The sequence below is a fragment of the Macrotis lagotis genome, chromosome 3 (assembly GCF_037893015.1).
Source record: "Macrotis lagotis isolate mMagLag1 chromosome 3, bilby.v1.9.chrom.fasta, whole genome shotgun sequence".
Classification (NCBI taxonomy): Eukaryota; Metazoa; Chordata; class Mammalia; order Peramelemorphia; family Peramelidae; genus Macrotis; species Macrotis lagotis.
This window is the reverse complement of record NC_133660.1, coordinates 286,470,143-286,489,185: the sequence shown is the minus strand read 5'-3', so window position 1 is coordinate 286,489,185 and position 19,043 is coordinate 286,470,143. Positions and strand designations below refer to the sequence as shown.

The window sequence follows — 19,043 nt, the reverse complement described above, 5'->3', positions numbered from 1 at the left end:
ATAAAATACTTTTCTCACATAATCAAGGTAGTTTCAAATTCATCCTTACAGATGCATTTTATAAACCTCATTCAGAGAAGGAATCCAAGACACAAATGAGTTTACGAACCTCCTGGACTAGAGAGATATAATCTATTCGCTGAGGAGTAAAAGCAGGATCCATATAAAACCAATCTAGCTAGTGCTGCACCCTAGCAACTAGAAGAATCAGGAAGAAGAATCTGAGCTGAGCCTTGAGGCTTCGCAGCCATGGGGGTCAGCCCTGCACAAAGTCATGAAGGGAAGAGGTTGGCAGAGTTTATAAATTTGTTGATGGATGTGGGGAGGAGGAAGAGACAATAATGAAACCATCAGCAGCCACTCTGAGAAGAGATCAGAGCATTGAGAAAGACCAGTCATGATGCTGACCCCACCTCACCTTGTTCAACCTTTTCTGTCCAATATTTTAGGTCTTAAAGAGTGATGGTGAAATTGAAGAACCATCTAACTTACCCCTCAAAAGTAACTTCTCTCAAAGAGATCTACGTCTGCCACTGATAGCCACCCTTCATTGACATTCCCCTCATTGGACCTACTTTTTACTCCATTAATAATTTTATTAGTTATCATGTCCTTTCTAAATTTTTAAATTTTCTCCCTTCCTCAAGCCCTCCCCACCTAGAAGGTTAAACAATATATTACGCATGTGAAATCACCAAAACCTATTTTCATATTAGCCATTCACCAAAAAAAGAAAAAAGTGAGAAAATTATCAGTTTGTACTCACAATTCATCATGGATAGACTTTTTCATCATAAGTCTCACTAACGTGAGAATTTGTTTTGCTTCACTATGCTGATTGGTTGCAAGGATTTTCTTTTTCCAAGGGGGAAGGAAAGAGAAAATAAATTCTTGCTCATTGGAAAAAAAATTAAAAATAACACCAAGCATTGGTTAAATGCTAGCAAGCCCTCCAGCTCCAGAGCTAGATTCTCTGACCAGACCAGTCCTTATGCATGTATCACCCATCTTGAGCTGCCAGAGATCCCAGGCCAGCTAGTCCAATCCTCTCTTTTTACACACGAGGAAACTGAGGAACAGAGAGAGGAAGTGACTTGCCTGAGGTCATGTAAGTGGCTAAGTGACAGAATCAGGACCCAGGACCCAGGACCTCTGATCCTCAACCTGAGGCACCTGGCTACTACACCAGCTAGATCCTACACCTGAGATGGGACTTGAGCCCAGGTCTTCCTACTTCAGTCAGATAGCCAACAAGTGTTGTGCGCCAAGTACTGGGATTAAAAAGAGAGGGGAAAGGCAATTCCTGCCCTCAAGTTGCTCCCAATCTAATGGGACAAGAGCACAAGAAAACAGTTGTAAACAAAGTATGCGCAGGTGAAGATTGGAAAAGGCTTCCTGTGAAAGGTGGGATTTTAAGCTGGGGTTTGAAGGAGGCCAGGAGGCAAAGTAGGAGGGAGGGCATGCCTGGCAGAGAACAGAGCCAGATCAAATGCCCAGGGTCTGGAGATGAGAAAGGCGTCTGGAAAAGTAGGAGGGAGCAAGTTTGGAATGGTTTTCAGTACTAAACAGAGTATTCTATATCAGATCTTTAGGGTGATAGAGAACCATTGGAATTTATTGAGAAGGGTGGGGTAACATGGTTGGACTTGGACTCTAGGAAGATTTCCCCCCAGCAGTAGAGTAGAGGATGGACTGAAGGAGAGACCTATGTCGGGAAAACCACCCAGGCTAGAGCAATAGAAAACGGCAGCCTGTACCAATCCACACTCTCCCCACTGTGCCATGATATACCTTTTGTAAAGAGGTCGCGAAGACTGACCCTGAAAATGTGTCTGAACGGATAGAGAGGAAAGTGATCCCAACCATGAGAACCGCTGTCCCGGACAGAACAAGACTGTAAAGATGAACAAACAAAACTCTGGGGGATGCAACCCACCACAGTTTCAAAGGCCTCATGATGAAACATGCCATCCAGCCCCAGAGGGGACACTGGTGGCCTCACAAGTAGACTGAATCTTCATTTTTTCTCCCTTTCCTTTCCCCCCACCCCAAACATAGTGAATGTAGAAAGTTGTTTTGCCTGTATGGGTTTTCTTATTCTTGCCCTCTTGATGGGTAAGGGAGAAGATGGAAGAGAGGAAGATAATTTGAAACTAAAAATAAAATAAAACTGAACTTTAAATAATAGTATGCATAAGAGAAGACTGGTCCAGACTTTACCCCTCTCTCTATCCTGGATGCAATTTTATCTCCACGATTAAGCAAAAATGATGGGCAAGGGGGGGAGCTAAGTGACTGCTAAGAGGACCTGAGTTCAAATCTAGCCTCAGACACTTACTAATTGCCTAGCTGTGTAATCTTGGGCAAGTCATTTAACCCCATTGCCTTAAATAAAAATTTTATAAAATGATAAGCATAAATGGTTTCATTTTCTCTTTGCTATTTGGCACAGAGTAGGTTAATAAATGCTTGTGGGAGGGGCAGCTGGGTGGCACAGTGGATAGAGCACCAGCCCTGGAGTAAGGAGGATTGAGTTCAAATCTAGCCTCAGACACTTAATACTTAGTAGCTGTGTGATTCTGGGCAAGCCATTGCCTTGCAAAAAAAAAAAAAAAAGGAAAAAGAAAAGAAATAAAAATAAATGCTTGTTCATTGATTGAGTCTTCAGGAAGAGACATTAGCAGCAGGCTCCATCAGGAAGAAGCCTCCAGGGCTGATTCCCTGGGCTGGGGGGGGGGGGGGGTCGCTCTGTTGCTTTGCTTAAACTTGGGATAAAGGACTGGTTGAGGAGGAGAAGGTGGTGGGAAATGAGGAGGAAGAGGAAGAGGAAGAGGAAGAGGAGGAGGAGGAGGAGCTGGATGCTTTCCTGCAGCTGGGCTAGCCCAATAAATTTCCCAGCAAGCCCTTATCTCTCCCTTCCTGTTTTCTCTTGATAGCTAACCTCATTACTAAACCGCAGGCCTGTCTTCACCTTCCTTGATGGTCAGCATTCAGTCCCACCTGGAAATGGTGAACCAAGAACAGGATGTCCTGCATTGGAAGGGAGAGGGAACTGACAGTGGGTTCCCCCAGAACCGGTCACGTGGGAGATGCAGGGAGAAAAGGGACCTGGGGGTCTGGAGGGCAGCCTGCAGGCTAGAGATTGGATCAAAACCTTTCATTCTTCATGGCCCTTCCCTCACCTCAGGCAGATGAAATAAGACTTTACCGAACGCACTTGTGACCCCTGGGAACTTGATTGGACTTGCTGGACCTTCCCCTCACATGAGCACAACCCAAAACTCAGTCTTGGTTGGACATTTGAATCAAAGAATGTTGGAACTGGACCTTGTCTTAGGAAACAGAGCTGAGAAGGCCTTTGGGATGCTCAGCTTAGAAGTCAGAGACCACAGGAGCTTGTGACGTGTGAGAGCTGTCCAAGCCAGAAGGGACTTAAGAACATAGTAGAATGGCAGAGTTGGGGCTGAAGAATATTGGGGTTACACAGAACCTGGGAACAAAAAATGTTAGGGGCCAGAACGCTGAATGAGCAGCCCAAGTCCAACCCCTTCGTTTTATAGATGGGTAAACTGAGGCCCAGAGGAGCAGTCATTGGCCCAAAGTCACCCCACAGTTTGATGATGGGACTAGGATTACAGGCAGGCCTCTGCCCCCAGCCCAGGGTCCTCACCCCTGTACCCAGCTGCTCCTGGCACTCTCTCTCTCTCTCTCTCTCTCTCTCTCTCTGTCTGTCTCTCTCTCTCATTCTAGACCCGCCTCACCACTTACGCAACAATCTCAGTCACGAGGGGACAGTTCATGGGGCCTCCAGCCTGGCTCGCCTGCAGACACGGCCCCTGATTTGGCATTCTGCCCTCGCTGCAAGTAGAAGGCAGTGGCCGCCTAAACTGGGGCACCTGCCCAGGACCAGAAAGGACTTGGGGCATCTCTGGGACAGTGGAGAGGGAGTGAAGGGCCAAGCTCATCTTGAGCCAGCCAAGCCCTGCCATCCATCCCAAGGGCAGGTCAGAGGCAGGGGGTGGGGATGGGGGGCATTGCAGCCAGGGACCTCCCCACGCCCAGGCCTCTCCTGGGAAATGTATTTCCCTGGAAATGGAAAGAAACCAAAGGCCTCTGAAATTCCAGCCCTGCCACCCCCTCCCTGCAGCCAGCTGTGTGGAATGTTTGAACAACTGCTTGGAATGTTTTTCAGTAAGAATTCTCCCAGGGGTTTCCGGGATCTGTGAGCTCAGATTTCAAAAAGGAGGCCAGTAGAGCCCCACAACAGAGATGGGACTGGAGGGAAAGTGCCCAGGACCCTGGAAGGCCCAAGGGCCAGCACCTTCTGTCCTCCTGCGGGTGGGCAGGACTGAAGATGTGGTCCTAGAGGTGGGGCATGGCCCTGAGAGCCCCACCAGAGGAAGGGGAAGCTTTGTACTGGACCCAGGTCTCAATCCATTGAATACTCTGTCTTCCCTGAATGACTGATGAACTGAGTTTACAGGGGATCTATAGGATCATGGTCATGATCCCTCAGCTTGGGCTAAGCAGGATGACCTATCCCAAGATGCTATGACAAAAGGGATAGGCTGAAAGGGTCAGTGCTGGTGTGCCTTGGCCTGGTTCATCATCTTGGCCCTTCTCAAGGAGTAACCCCTCCCACAGCAATCTGGACCTCCTGTCCCCACTGGGTTTCATGGGTACCTCCCAATAGTTTATTTTATTTCAGAGCTAGAATCATTCTTTACTATAGTAACAGAGCTTGGACTGGATGGGGCTTTGCAACGGGGGGATGACATCTAGGAGGGGTCCTCCAGCTGGGTGATGTCATCAGATAAATGAAGGCCGGATACTAAAACATTCCAGCCCTTGGCCCTAGTGATCTCACCTCCCAGAGGATACTGTGGAGAGGCCAGAGAAAGAAAGCCCACTCCACCCACCCCTCTGGCTCCCATGGACACCTAATTATTCAGAGTAGGACCTTTGAGGGAGCAAAAATCTGAAAATTGAATGAGTGCCCATCGATTGGGAGCTAGCTGAAAAAATTGTAGTCCCTGAAGGACCCTTCGAGGTGACAAATAGGAAGAAAAGAATGTATGAAGTCAGACAAGCCTGGCAGAAGCAAATCCAAGAGAATGACCAACAACATAGCTCCAATAATATAAATGAAAGAACATGGAGAAGGGTATGAACCTGAGCAGGCTGTTTTTAAAGAACGGCTTAGTTCTGGACAAGAGCCAGAAGAAAACAAACTTTGTTCCTTCTTGGTCAAGGAGTAGGGGACTATGGCAGCAGGACGCTATATTTTCTTAGCAGGAAAGGTTGTTTCATCATTAAATTGTTTTGCTGGACGCTTTTCTTTTGTTTGTTTATAAGCATTTTGACCACTGTGAGCTGTTCTAGTTTCAAATCTTAAGATTCCATGGAATTGGAGTTCAAACCATCATTATCATCATCAATACCATCACCATCATCATCATCATCGCTACCATCACCACCACCATCACCACCATCACCACCATCACCACCATCACCACCACCACCACCATCACCACCATCACCATCACCACCATCACCACCACCACCACCACCATCACCATCACCACCATCACCACCATCACCACCATCACCACCATCACCATCACCACCATCACCATCACAATCACCATCATCACCACCACCACCATCACCATTATCACAATAAATCATAGCTAACACTTACTTATAAGTTACTTTCTTTGTGCCATGCAATGTAATATGGCTAAGTATTTTACAAATATTAACTCATTTGATCCTCACAAGAGCTTTGGGAGATAGGTGCTTTGATGATTCCCATTTTATAGATGAAGGAACTGAGGTGAAGTGACTTGCCCATAGTCACAAAACTAACAAGTATCTGAGGCTAGATTTGAACTCAGGTCCTCCTGACTATCTATTGAGCCAGCAGCAGAAACAGTGACCATTTAAGTTCCTGGCTTTGCTATTGACCCTTGGTGTGTCCTCAGTAGTCAAAACCTTTTCCTACTTAGTCCTGACTTTCCTCCTCTGCTGTGGACACGAGGGTCTCTCAAGTCTATTCCTAGATCCCATAGGCTCTCATGGTGATCTGCCCATCTAGGGCTGTGTGCTCAATGCCCTCAGGGTACCCCACTGATGATCCAGACCTGGCTAGGGAAGGGCCCCTGGCTCTCCCAGAGCCAGGTGGAGGAGCCAGCTCCCCAGGACATTTTCCCCTCCCTGGCCTTCGGGGACACCTTATAGTCGGGCATTTATCCAGTTTGGAAGGGGTGGACTGATGTCTGTCTTCGGTTCCTGTGGGAAGACACTGAGCCCTGAACAAGCCCAGGTCATCCCAACCACCTTCAAACAAACAGGTCAGTAACCCACCCAGAATCCACCAAGAGTCAGATGTCCCAACGCCAGAAGGAAGAGGAAAGGAGAAGGGAGCATCCCCACCCCAGCAAGTAAATAATCTTTCTAAAGCAGCCTCCAGGTCCCAAGCCTCCCAAACTCTCCTTTCTGGGTCCTTGGACCCTGACCTTTTGTTAAATTATAGAATTCAGATGCAATCATCTAGCCCAGTGACCTCATATTATAGCTTGAATATTTGGGGTAGAGGGAAGTCTTTATTCCCCCCACAAAAAACTTCAATAATATAAAGGACTAACAGAGTCCCACAAAGGGGTTAATTCTATTCTCTTGATTCTGCTACAGTCCTCCAAGGTTCACTACCCCGGGTTCTAGACTCCTCTCACAAGGGAAACAAGCTAAGGTTATCTGACCCCGTTTAGATGGTTCCTTTCAGTCCAGGAATGTTATCTAGACCTCCAGCCTCATGATGCTCCTCTGAGCTTGGACTCACTGGAAGGTGAGTTGGAATAACCCCTTTCCATTGGGCCTGCACTGCCCCAAACTCATAGGGATAGAGAGGGCAAAGGGAGGACTTCTGAGGACACCTTTTGCCCTTTCCAGTTTCTCTCCCTGAGGCTAGTGCTGCACAAGAGCTTTTCTCCCTTTAAAAGTTTTGATCCCAGAACTCTAGAACTTGGGGTTGTGGGGAGGTGACCCCAAGTCTGGCACTTCCCAGGGATGCTCCTGTGATAGCAGGAAAGAATATGAGAAATCTGCCCCTCCCTATCAGAGAACTAGAGTTCAGAAACTCCTAACAGCTCTTGGAAAACTGGGGTTTAGTGACTTTGGGCAAGTCATTTCAGTTTCTTCATCTAGAAAATGAGGGTGGACTAAAAGATTTCTGGGGTCCCTGTTATGGCTCCCACCCTGTCATTGTGTCTATAACTCCTCCAAATGAGGCTATGCCACTGGCCTCTCTAAGACTGGGACCAGGGGTGGCTAGGTGGCACAGTGGATAGAGCACCGGCCCTGGAGTCAGGAGTACCTGGGTTCAAATCCGGCCTCAGACACTTAATAGTTACCTAGCTGTGTGGCCTTGGGCAAACCAATTAACCCCATTTGCCTTGCAAAAACCTAAAAAAAAAAAAAAACTGGGACCAAAACTTGGGGGTTCAAAAATGTTCTCCAGAAGATCTAGGTTCAAATCCTATCACTGATACTTAAACCTGCACAATTAAGTCAAATAATCTCCCTTGACCTTACTTTCATCTTTCTGGGAAATGAGGGGATTCAAAGTTATGTATATTTATAATAACTCCTTTTTATGGTAGCAAAGAACCTGAAACGTTCAGGGTACTTCTCCCCAATTGTAGAATAGCTAAACAAATTATGGTAAATGATTGTGATTAGAATAGCATGGTGCTGTAAAAAAAATAGTAAAGGAGATGGTTTCAGAGAAACCTGGGAAGATTTCTATGAACTGGTGCAGAGAGAAGTGAGAAGACCCCAGAGAACAATTTATCCAATAGCACCCAGACTTTATTTTTTTATTTTTAATTTATTTGGCAAGGCAATGGGGTTAAGTGACTTGTCCAAGGCCACACAGCTAGGTAACTATTAAGTGTCTGAGGCCGGATTTGAACCCAGGTACTCCTGACTCCAGGGCCGGTGCTCTATCCACTGTGCCACCTAGCCGCCCCAAGCACCCGACTTTATAGACAATCAGTGTTGCAAGATTCAGGATTTATGATTGCACCAAAGACTAACCATAATTCTGGAGGTCACAGGATGAAATAGGCTGCCGGCCTCTCAGAGAGGAGTGATGGACACAGGGAGGCCAGGACAGTGGTCAAGTTGGGAACTTGTTTAGCTGCATATTTCTTACAAGAGGGTTTTTTGTTTGGGGGTTTTATTCATTGGAAGTTGAAGGATGGAAGGGAAATAGTTTAATTGAATCCCAAGCATCTATCTGGGCCCCAGCTAAAGTCTGAGCTCTGATGCTCCTCAGGATCTTTCCAGGAAGTGTTCACATTATCCCTAGTTGGAGAAGCTCAGTGGCACTACAGTGGATTGAGTGCGTTGGGCCTGGAATCAGGAAGCCCCGAGTTCAAATCTGACCTCAGATGCTTCCTGGCAGTGACACTTAACTTCTGTTTGCCTAAATTTCTCCATCTCTAAAATGGGGATAATACTATACTTACCTCCTAGGACTGATGTGAAGATCAAATGAGAATATTTGTAAATCTCTTAGGACAGGGCCCAGCATATACTAATATACTAACACTTATATCCTTCCCTTCCCTCACATTGCTCTTAACCCTTTTCCTCATAGGTCCAGCCAGTCTTTATAGGCACCCCAACAGTCCAAGTCAACCAGTTTTTCACCAGTATCTGACACTGTGCCCTTTGGGAAGGACCAAGCTTCTGTAGCATCAATTCTCCGTTCCACATTTACACAACCATCCCTCAACAAACTCCCAGTGGTTACTGCAGGTCAGACACTGGGAGTAGGGAACAAGAATAAAACAGTCCTGCCCTCAAACAGCTTACATTCAATCACGACCCTGACTGCCTCACATCCAGGGTCATCTCCTGGTGCCATGACCATATCTGGCCACTGGACCCAGATGACTCCAGAGGAGAAACTGAGAAACTTAGCCCAGTCCCCCTCACCCAAATCCAATTCTCTTGCTTATTACGGAATCAGCTCCCTGATGTCAGGGTCCTCTTCAAGATGGAAGGACAACCATTAACTGGGAGAGACAGCAAAGATAACAAAAGGCAAGGCTGTTCTGAGGGAGAGGGTTCTAGCAGAAAAGCAGATCAAAGAAGCGGGAAAGGGATAATAAATAATAATAAAAAGGGCACTGACCTGGGAATTGGAGGACCTGGGGCTAAATTCAGCCTCCCTGCCTTCCACCTGATCAGCCTGGGGGCAAGGCATGTCACCTGTCTACATCTCTGTTCTTTATCTGAGAAATAAGGGGGAGGAACAGATTATATCTAAGATGTCTTCTGACTATAAAGACAGTCTCTGTACTCCCATGATAATAAGATCAAAACCAGATTGTGAGGGGGTTTTTAAAAGTCAAACCAAGTGACTTCTATTTGTTCCTGCAAATAAAAGGGAGCCATGGCTGTTTATTATTGAGGGAGAGCAGCAACATGATGACATGTGTCCTTTAGGATTGTCACTTTAATACCTGCATGGAGATTGGACAGGAGCGGACCGGACCGAGGGTCTGAAGATAGGGAGATCAAAATGAGAAGCTACAAGGAAGTGAAGGGGTTCGATGGGAGGACAAGGAGGTAGAAACAAGATCTGAAATCCCGAGAGTGACAGATTCCATTGAGTTCAGGAGCCTAGGTGACCAGGGGGTGGTGATGTCTTTGACAGAGACGCGAAGTCCAGTGGCAGGCAGGTTGGAGAGCTGGGGCAAACAATGAGCTCTTCGAGATGTGTTGGAGTTAAGATGTCTATGGGTTGGAGTCAAAGGACTTGGATTCTAATTCCACTTCAGACACTTACTGGCTGTATGACTCTGGGCAAGTCACTTAACCTCAATTGCTCAATTTTTTATAAAGGATGTCTGTGGGAGAGCCAGTTTGAAATGTCCAAGCAACAGATAAAACCAAACAAATATTCCCATCCCTGTGAGCTCCCCTGTTCCAGAATTCCAGGATTTGACAGTTGGGAGGGACCCTGGTGAGCATGCGGTCCAATCCACACACAAAAGGAATTCCTGTTATAGCATATCCATCCACTGGCCATCCAGCCTCTACTCGAATCATCCACCACAGCAGCCTTTCTACTTTAAGACAGCTAATTGTTAGAAAGTTTTTCTGGATCTGGAGTCAGGAAGACCTGGGTTCAAATCCAGCCTCCTATACTTCCTGTGTGACCTTGCTTGGCCCTGTCACTTAACCTCAGTTTGCCTCAGTTTTCTCAACTGTAAAACAGAAATGATCCTAGCACCTGCCTCTCAGGAATGTCGTAAGGATCAAAAGAGATAATATTTGTTAAGTATTTAGGTTTTACAATTTACATTAGACTTGGAACAAAATACTATATAAATATTAGCTATTATTTTGTCGTTGTTATTAGCATGAAGTCCAAATATTCTTCTCTGCAATTTTCACTCATTGTTCCTGGCTCTGGGTCTGGGACAAATATTTCAAATATTTGAAGTCAGTTTTCATGACCCGTTCTCTTGCCGAGGCGTGTCTTTTTCAGACTAAACATCCCCAGCTCCTCCAACAGATTCCCATTCAGTTACCCTCCTCTGAACCCCCTCTAGTTAGTCTCCTCCTTAAACTTGGGTTTTGGAATGAAATCAAATAAAAGCAGAGAACCATGGAACTAATCACCTCCCTAGAACCAGAAGATGCGTCTCTCATAAGGCGGCTCCAAATGGCGGGAACATTGCTGACTACTGACTCATCCTCAGCTTGTGGTACACTGAAATCCCCAGATCCTTTTCCAAGCCATTGGCAAACCAGTCTCCCCACCAATCTTACGCTTCTGAAGTTGATTTTTTAGCAATCAATTACAAGATTTTACAATTATCGCTAGTAAAAATCTATCCCTCTTTAGCACCCCAGGGTAGGTCTCCCATAGAACACTACTACACTTCTGTTATAGTTGCATCATCTTACTCGAATCAGTCCAATTCTCTGGCCTGTCTAGTCCTTTTGGAGCCTGACTGTTCATCAGTCCCTTCAACCTTCCCCATTTTGTGTCACTGGCATAGGATGAGCAGGCCATCTAGGTCTTCATTCAAATCTAGCCTGGATAAAAGAGATTTTATGTCCCTGGGGCTAAGAGATCTCCACCACAGCATGGAATCTTGAGTTCAGTCATCCAACCAGTTCTGAAACAATTTGACCTAATCTCCATCTCTCAGTATGCTATATACTTTATCATAAACTTGCTAAAATCCAAATATAAATTATAGCCCTAAGGGGAAGCTAGGTGGTGCAATGGATAGAGCACTGGCCCTGGAGTCAGGAAGTCCTGAGTTCAAATCCGGCCTCAGACACTTAATGACCTAGCTGTGTGGCCTTGGGCAAGCCACTTAACCCCATTGCCTTGCAAAAAGAAAAAAAATAATTATAGCCTCAAGATTCCCCCAGCTATGAGCCTGGTAATCCTGTCCCAAAAGGAAGCTGCCCAATCATGAAATTCCTCTGCCCCCCTCCACTTTCACCTTCCTTAGTATCTAAATTTGTTTCCCAGAAAATTTCCTCATTTGTTCCTTGCTCTGCCCTTGAGGACCAAGCTGACCAGTCTTCCAGGTGACTGCCTTTCAAGAATATGGCTCAAAAGTCACTTCCACCAAGAAGCTCCTTGATCCTCCCAGCTAGTAAAAATCTATCCCTCTATAGCACCCCATGGTAGGTGTCACATGGAACTCTAGTACACTTCTGTTCTAGTTGCATCATTTTGTCATTAACTGGGTGACCTCAGGCAAGTTCCCTCCTCTCTGAGTTCCAGTTTTCTCTTCTATAGATTAAGGGAGTTGGACTAGATTAAGGGTTTTAACCTGGGGACCCCAAGTTACAGGAATCAAGTTCAAGGGGTCTTTGTGAAACACAGACTCTAACTAAAATTTATCATTTCCTTAAATTATTTGAAAACATAACTTTGAGCAAGGGTCCAATGGCATCTTAACCAGGCCACTTGCCAAGGAACCCAGGATATGGAAAGGATGAAGAGCCAATGGATGGGGATGTTTCTAGATTCTATCAAGTGCTACTGGGGATTATAGAGATTATATTGCTGACATAGCCCAGTATTATTTGAAAACTTCCTGAGAAAGAGTTTTTCCCTAAAATTTTTCCCCATTCCCAAGGCTTTGAACACAATAAATGCATAATAAATGCTGATTGAACACAAAACTGTTATTGAAAAGGATCTTTCTACCAAATGAGCGTAATAACCTTTGCCCTGAGAAGCTGCCTGGTAGAGCCAGCCTCTTGAAGTTGGGAAGATCTGGGTTCTAATCTTTGGGCAACTCATTCAAGCTCTTGGGGCCCCGGGCAAGACAGTGAGTTGCAGATGAGTTGCTTAGTTGAACTAGAGAAAAGACATTCTAGAAATGTCCCACTTCAATAAAACAAAAGAAAACCTTGGACTCCCAACCTCCTAGTAGGAGAGTAGTGAGAAAATCATTATTAAAAAATGGACTCTCATCATCACACCTAGTTAGGGGCAGAGCCTCCTGTCCACCAGACAGGCCTTAGAAAAGAAGGGAGGCAAGGTGGTATGGGCCAAAGAAAAGACCTGGGTTCAAATCCTGTCGCTCTCATTTATTCCCATCCTTGGCATAACATTTCCTGTCCTTGATCCTCAGTTTCCTCATCTGTAAAGTAAGGGGGATAGACTCAATAGCCTCTAAGTTCCCTTCCAGTTCTAATCTATGGTCCAGTGAAGAAGGCCTCACTGAGCTGACTGGCTTCTGAGACCCTAGGCTTAGGGGATGGGTGAGGCACTCACCATGCAGGCCTCAACTGAGCAGTATCCATGGGGCCTGAGGAGATGGCAGCACAAGACAGGTCCAGTTTTCTCTAGGAGAGGCCCCTCCCCAGGCTGGCTGCAGGGACGGAGTCTACTTCATGCTGCGCAGATGGAGTCCACCAGGCTGGTTTTAAGAAAGGGTGAAGGAAGAGACTCCAGGGATTTCTCCCGGCTTTCTGCTCAGGGCTCCCTGTGCTCAGTAGGTGATGATGGCCTCAGTTTCTCTCACTGCTTCCCCATGGTAATAGCAGTGGGATGGTGTATTGGGGTGGAAATGGTCTAGCTGCTGACCCTTTAGACCAGGCCTCCAGATATAATGACTCCTTAGAAACTCAGGAGGTCTGAACCCAGGTCCAAGGGTCCCTCATCTCTTCTGAAGCCACTCCTAAATAGGTGTGTCTCTTCCTTTCCAGCAGCTTTCACCCTCAACTGGTGGGTAAGGGGATGGACAACTCCTGAGGTAGGGTAAGCAGAGGGGGCCCTCAGGTCTTCAGGTAGCCAGCCACCCTCTGTGCCTCTCTCTTAGGCCCTGGGGGGGTCTTCTCTGAGTGGAGGCCTTGTCAGCCAACCCCCAGGGCCCCTCCCTCCTCTGCCCACCTCCACCAGGGAGTCCTGCTCTAAGCCTACTGATGAAGGTAGCCCTTGGGTTGGCTGTTCAGGGACCTCTGGGAGCAGTTGGGAGACCTCTGTGATGCACCCCTGTTGCTGTGGTTACCCCAAGTATAGGATGATGTCAGTGTTCCGAGGGCTGCTCAACTGAGCAGTATCCATGGGGCCTGAGGAAATGGCAGCACAAGACAGGTCCAGTTCTCTCTCGTCCGGGCCCCTCCCCTGGGCTGGCTGCAGGGATGGTGTCTACTTCATGGTGCACAGATGGAGTCCACCAGGCTGGTCTGAGGGATAAAGGAGGAGACCCCAAGGGTCTCTCCCATCTTCCTGCATGATTTTATCATCATCTAAATAATAATAATAATAATAATGACATTAACCACCTAATTTTCAGTTCTTCCAAAGATAGTTAGCCTTGGAGTTAGGAAGACCAATCCAAAAGTATGCTGGATCTGGGATCACAGGCTCTGGGTTCTCACCCCCTTATGATCTGTAACCAATGTCTTGCAGAGATAGCCCTATGTGGGCTCATCTTTAGACTGAAGACATTGGTCTACATATCCTTTAAGATTTTTCTAAATCTGTGACCATCTGGTAGTTTGTTGATCTTGGACAAGTCCCTTAGCCTCTATCTGGGTCAGTCTCCCCCTAGGGCCACTCCCTAGGACTATGAATCCCACATGAGTTGTCCTTCTGTGTTGACAAAGAGAATTTTCGCAATGGAAGTTCCCTAGACATGTGATTACAAATATATTGATTTTTATTTATAAAAACTGCGGGGGTCCAGCCTCCATGGGGTCCTTGGAACCTGACAGGAGGGATAGAGTTGGGGAAATGAGTTGAGTCAACACAGGGGTTAAAGGCAGGAGCAGGTTGACTGACTGTCAGCTGCTCAGATTTATTTTTATAGTCTCAGAATCGTGTGTGCATCAAGCAAGCAAGCTAAGATCATTTCCTTGGTTACAAAAGTTTACAATTTTCATTATCAATCATATAGTTCATATGATTGCAAGTTTGATCATGTAGTGGTTACAAGTTTGATCATGTAGTTAATTTTTATCCCTGCTCAGGTCATGATGACCTCAACCTGTCTGCTACCTAGTTTGTTGCTGCATAATAAAACTATTAATTCATTTTAAGTTATTAATTAAGTAATTCATTTAATGGAAAGGTTTTTTTTTTATATTTTCTGTGTAAGTAACGTTCTTTGATACACTCCCTTAACAATTTATAGTGAGAGTCGTTATGCTTGTCCACCCATCCGTTAACTCTTACAATAACCAATTTTCTTTTCAGACCTTGTTGGTAGAAACCACGGTTTCCATGACTTTTTTAATTCTTTCCCACGAAACTAAGGCTGTTAGAGTTCACATATCAGTCACCTATACTAACTAGTCTTTCACCATCTTTTTCATATATTTCTGTGTATGGTAAGGGGGGCAAAACTGTTAATTTCCCTGGAATTCTCTGACCCATCTTGTATCTGTTTTCCCTGTATATATTCTGACATCTCCTTGGAATTCCCAGTGTTGGGTTTTCCAGAGATTTCATAATGTTGAAGCCTTTTGTATGCCTCAGGGGGGAGGCAGTCCTGTTAAATTTGGACAGTTTACAATCTGTTTTATTCAAGGAATTTTTCTGAAATCCTTCCTTTATAGTCATTCCAGTATTAGGGTGAGTAAGTATTGCAATCAATAATAGACCTATAAATATGTGTATACATGGAATCCCTATATATATTGAAGGAGGAAATGTTGTTCCATCAGGCAGTGTGACTGCCTTGAGTCTTCTTGCCACAACTATGTCAAGCAGCTTAGAGACCCTGGCTCCCAACAAAAAACATTTAATATATTAAATGTATATTATTTTTTGTATTTTATATATTTACCAAAACATATATTTAGTTACTTTAATACTATTATACTATTAGTTATTTCTCCTCCAAGGTGGCCAGTGAGATTTTTCAGGTACAACTTACTACCCTCAAAAACTGTCTGCTAAATCAGAAGGGTTAGGGGCAATATAAATGAAGTGAATGCCTAAGCTAATGAGATCATAGATTATTTACAATATACTGTAAAATAAAATATTAGACTCAATGTAACTAATAATATTTACTGTTAAGAACTCACAGGAGTCAAGATGGCAGAGAGAAGCCAGGAACTTTCTTAAGCTCTCCCAGGGTTCCTTCAGAAACAACATTTTAATCAAGTTCCCTAAATGGATTTTATAGCAACAGTACCCACAAAATAGAGGGGATCATTTTCCCACAAGTCTGTCTCAGGTGGAATATAAGTGTACCTAGGGCAAGGAACAGAAAACCAGCATGCAAAGTGGATGGCCCAGTCCAGACAGCAAACCTTTGGCATTCCCAACCTGGAAAGTCCAACCCAGTAAGCAAGCCCCTGGAGTTCCCAATGCGGATGGTCCCAGGTCAATGAGTAGGTCTCTAGGGTTCTCAACACTGAAAGTCTGCAAGCAGGCCCCTCTCCTAACACAAGGACCTTGGGACAGTGCCCATTAACAAAAATCAAAATGAGTAAGATAGGTCAGAGAAAAGTAAGACCTATAAAAAGTTACTTCAACATAAGGACAGGCAAAACACCATCTCCAAAGAGGATGGCAGAAAAAGCACTATGTGTCAAGCTACAGAGGAGTATATGAATAGATCTCAGCCCCAAAAGACTCAAAAAGAATTTTTAAAAGCAAGTAGAAAAATTGGGAAAGGGTGGGGCTGCTAGGTGGCACAGTGGATAGAACTCTGGCCCTGGAGTCAGGAGTACCTAAATTCAAATCCGGCCTCAGACACTTAATAATTACCTAACTGTGTGGCCTTGGGCAAGCCACTTAACCCCATTGCCTAGCAAAAACTAAAAAAAAAAAAAAATTGGGAAAGGATAAATTTAACATCTTGCAAAAGGAAGCAGAAAAATTGACAGAAGAAAACAAATCCTGAAAAACTACAAATGGGTAAATGAAAAAGCAAATGAAAACAAAAATATCAGCTCCTTTAAAAAATAAACTTGATCAAATGGAAAAGGAGATGCAAAAAGTTAAATGAAGAAAATAATTCCTTGAAGAAAAGGTTAGGGTGCATGGAGGCTAATGATTCTTTTTTTTGTTTTTTGTTTTTAGTTTTTGCAAGGCAATCGGGTTAAGTGGCTTGCCCAAGGCCACACAGCTAGGAAATTAGTAAGTGTCTGAGACCGGATTTGAACTCAGGTACTCCTGACTCCAGGGCCAGTGCTCTATCCACTACTCCACCTAGCCTCTCGAGGCTAATGATTCTAAGGGACAAGAATAAGTCAAGCAAAATTTTAAAAAAAAGGAAAAAATAGAAGAAAATGTAAAATATCTCATTGAAAAACAACTGACATGGGAAAGATTTCTTGGAAAGATAATTTAAGAATTATTAGACTACATAAAAAGAGTCTGGACAAAATCTCTCAAGAAATCATCAAGGAAAACTTCTCTGATATATGAGAATCAAGCAAAATAGTCATTGAAAGCACCAAGAAATATTGTAGCAAAATGCCAGAAATATATCAGATAGAAAATCTCAATTTGGAAAGTGTTGGGATTGGGGCCAAAAAAGAGGTAAATCAAATACCAAGGAGCCACAGTCAGGATTACACAGGACCTGGAGCATCAACGTTAAAGGATCAAAAGACCTGCAGTTTGACTTCCCAGAAGGCAAAGAAGATGGATTACGACCAAGAATCAACTACCCAGCAAAAATGGGCATACTTTTTAAGGGGAAAAGATGGATATTTAACAAAATAGGTGACTTCAAAATTTCCTTATGAAAAAAATCAGAGATGAACAGAAAATTTGATCTTCAAAGAGGAGATTCAAGAGGTGCATAAAAAGATAAAAAGGGAGAAAGGAAAGAAACTACTAGATGGGAGGAAGATCTCATAATTCTTGAGAATTGTAACTCTATTAGAGGGAGAATGCAGAGACCAAAGGTGTGGACATAAATTGATTTGATGGAATCATTTTAAAAAATTAATACATTTTAAAAAGGACCTGGGAGGAAGGGAGGGTAGAATGGAGTAAATTACATCACATGAAGAAGCCCAAATGACCTATTACAGTAGAGGGAAAGAAAGGAGGGGATGAGAATTGTTTGAATCTTACTCTTATCAGATTTGACTCAAAGAGAGAACAATATACACTCATTTCGGTTTAGAAACTTATCTTACTCTTCAGGCATTAGAAGAGGAAAGGAAGGATGGAGGGTGAAAGTAAAAGGGGAAAGGGGAAAGAAAGGGGAGGGGAGCTGATAGAAGGGTCAGATAGAGGGAGAAAATATTCAGAAGCAAAATTACTAGCGATGAGAGGGACAGATAAAAAGGAGAAAGAAAAGTACAAATGGAGGGGAAATAGAATGAAGAGTGATTTTAACTGTGAATGTAAAAGGAATGAACTCTCCTATAAAATGGAATCAGAAAGCAGAGTGGATTAAAAAACAGAATCCTACAATATGTTTTTACAAAAACTCATCTGAGGCAGAGAGATACATGCAGGCAAATAAAGGCAAAACACTGGAGCACAATATATTATGCTTTAACTGAAGTGAAAAAAAATCAAGGATCCTAAACTTTAGCTCAGACAAGGCAAAAGCAAAAATAGTTCTTATTACAAGGGATAAGATGGGACAGCTAGGTGGCATAGTAGATAGAGTCAGGAGGACCTGAGTTCAAATCCAACCTCAGATATTTAATAATTACCTACCTGTGTGATCTTGGGCAAATCACTTAATCCCATTGCCTTGCAAAAAAAAGAAACCTAACAAAAATGGGGGGGGGGGGTAATAAGAAAGGAAACCATTTTCTTAAAAGGTCCTCTAGAAAGTGAAATAATTTCAATACTAAACATATATGCACTAAGGGGTATAGCATCTACGTTCTTAGGTGAGAAACTAAGTTATAGGAAGACATAGAAAAACAATACTGGTGGGGGGATCTCAACCTCCCTCTCTTAAAATTAAATAAATCTAACCACAAAATAAACAAGAAGGAAGTTAAGGAGGTGAATCGAATACTAGGAAAATACTAGATATGATAGATCTCTGGAGAAAATTAAATGGGGATTAAAAGGAATATACCTTTTTCTCTGCAGCACGTGGCACCTACATAAAAATTGGCCATATATTAATTAGGACATTACAAACCTCACAAATGTCAAAAGGCAGTAATGTTAAATGAATCATTTTTAGATCATCATGTGTAATAAAGTGCCATGGAGAGATAGAACTAAAATTAATTGGAAACTAACTTAATTTTAAAGAATGAATGAATCAAACAAATCATAGAAATAATTTCATTCAAGAGCAATGGCAGTAGGGAGACAATATACTAAAAACTGTGGGATACAGTCAAAGCAATTATTAGGGGAAACTTTATATCTCTAAAGCTTGCATGAATAAAATGGAGAAAGAAGAGATCAATGAATTGGGTATGCAACTAAAAAGGCCAGAGAAAGAATAAATTAAAATTACTTAATTAAATATCAAACTAGGAATTCTGAAAATCAAAGGAGACATTGATAAAATTGAAAGTAAGAAAACTATTGAACTAATAAA

The 19,043-nt window shown here is 43.8% G+C and overlaps 1 protein-coding gene across 6 annotated transcripts in view; it reads right to left on the bottom strand.

Annotated features, from left to right (window-relative positions):
- RAB3IL1 (RAB3A interacting protein like 1) overlaps positions 1–13,528 on the bottom strand; it is a 53,472-nt gene extending 39,944 nt beyond the window's left edge. For 3 of the 6 annotated variants that reach the window (XM_074231316.1, XM_074231318.1, XM_074231317.1), the window contains exon 1: positions 12,827–13,526. Coding sequence is in view for 1 of the 6 variants with exons in the window: in XM_074231317.1 (XP_074087418.1) it covers positions 12,827–12,855 (29 nt within the window). In the remaining 5 variants the exon portion in view is untranslated. Of the gene's footprint in view, positions 1–12,826 lie in introns of all 6 variants that reach the window. The other 3 variants (XM_074231314.1, XM_074231315.1, XM_074231319.1) reach the window with 2 other exon arrangements.
- Between the last annotated feature and the right edge of the window lie 5,515 nt (positions 13,529–19,043).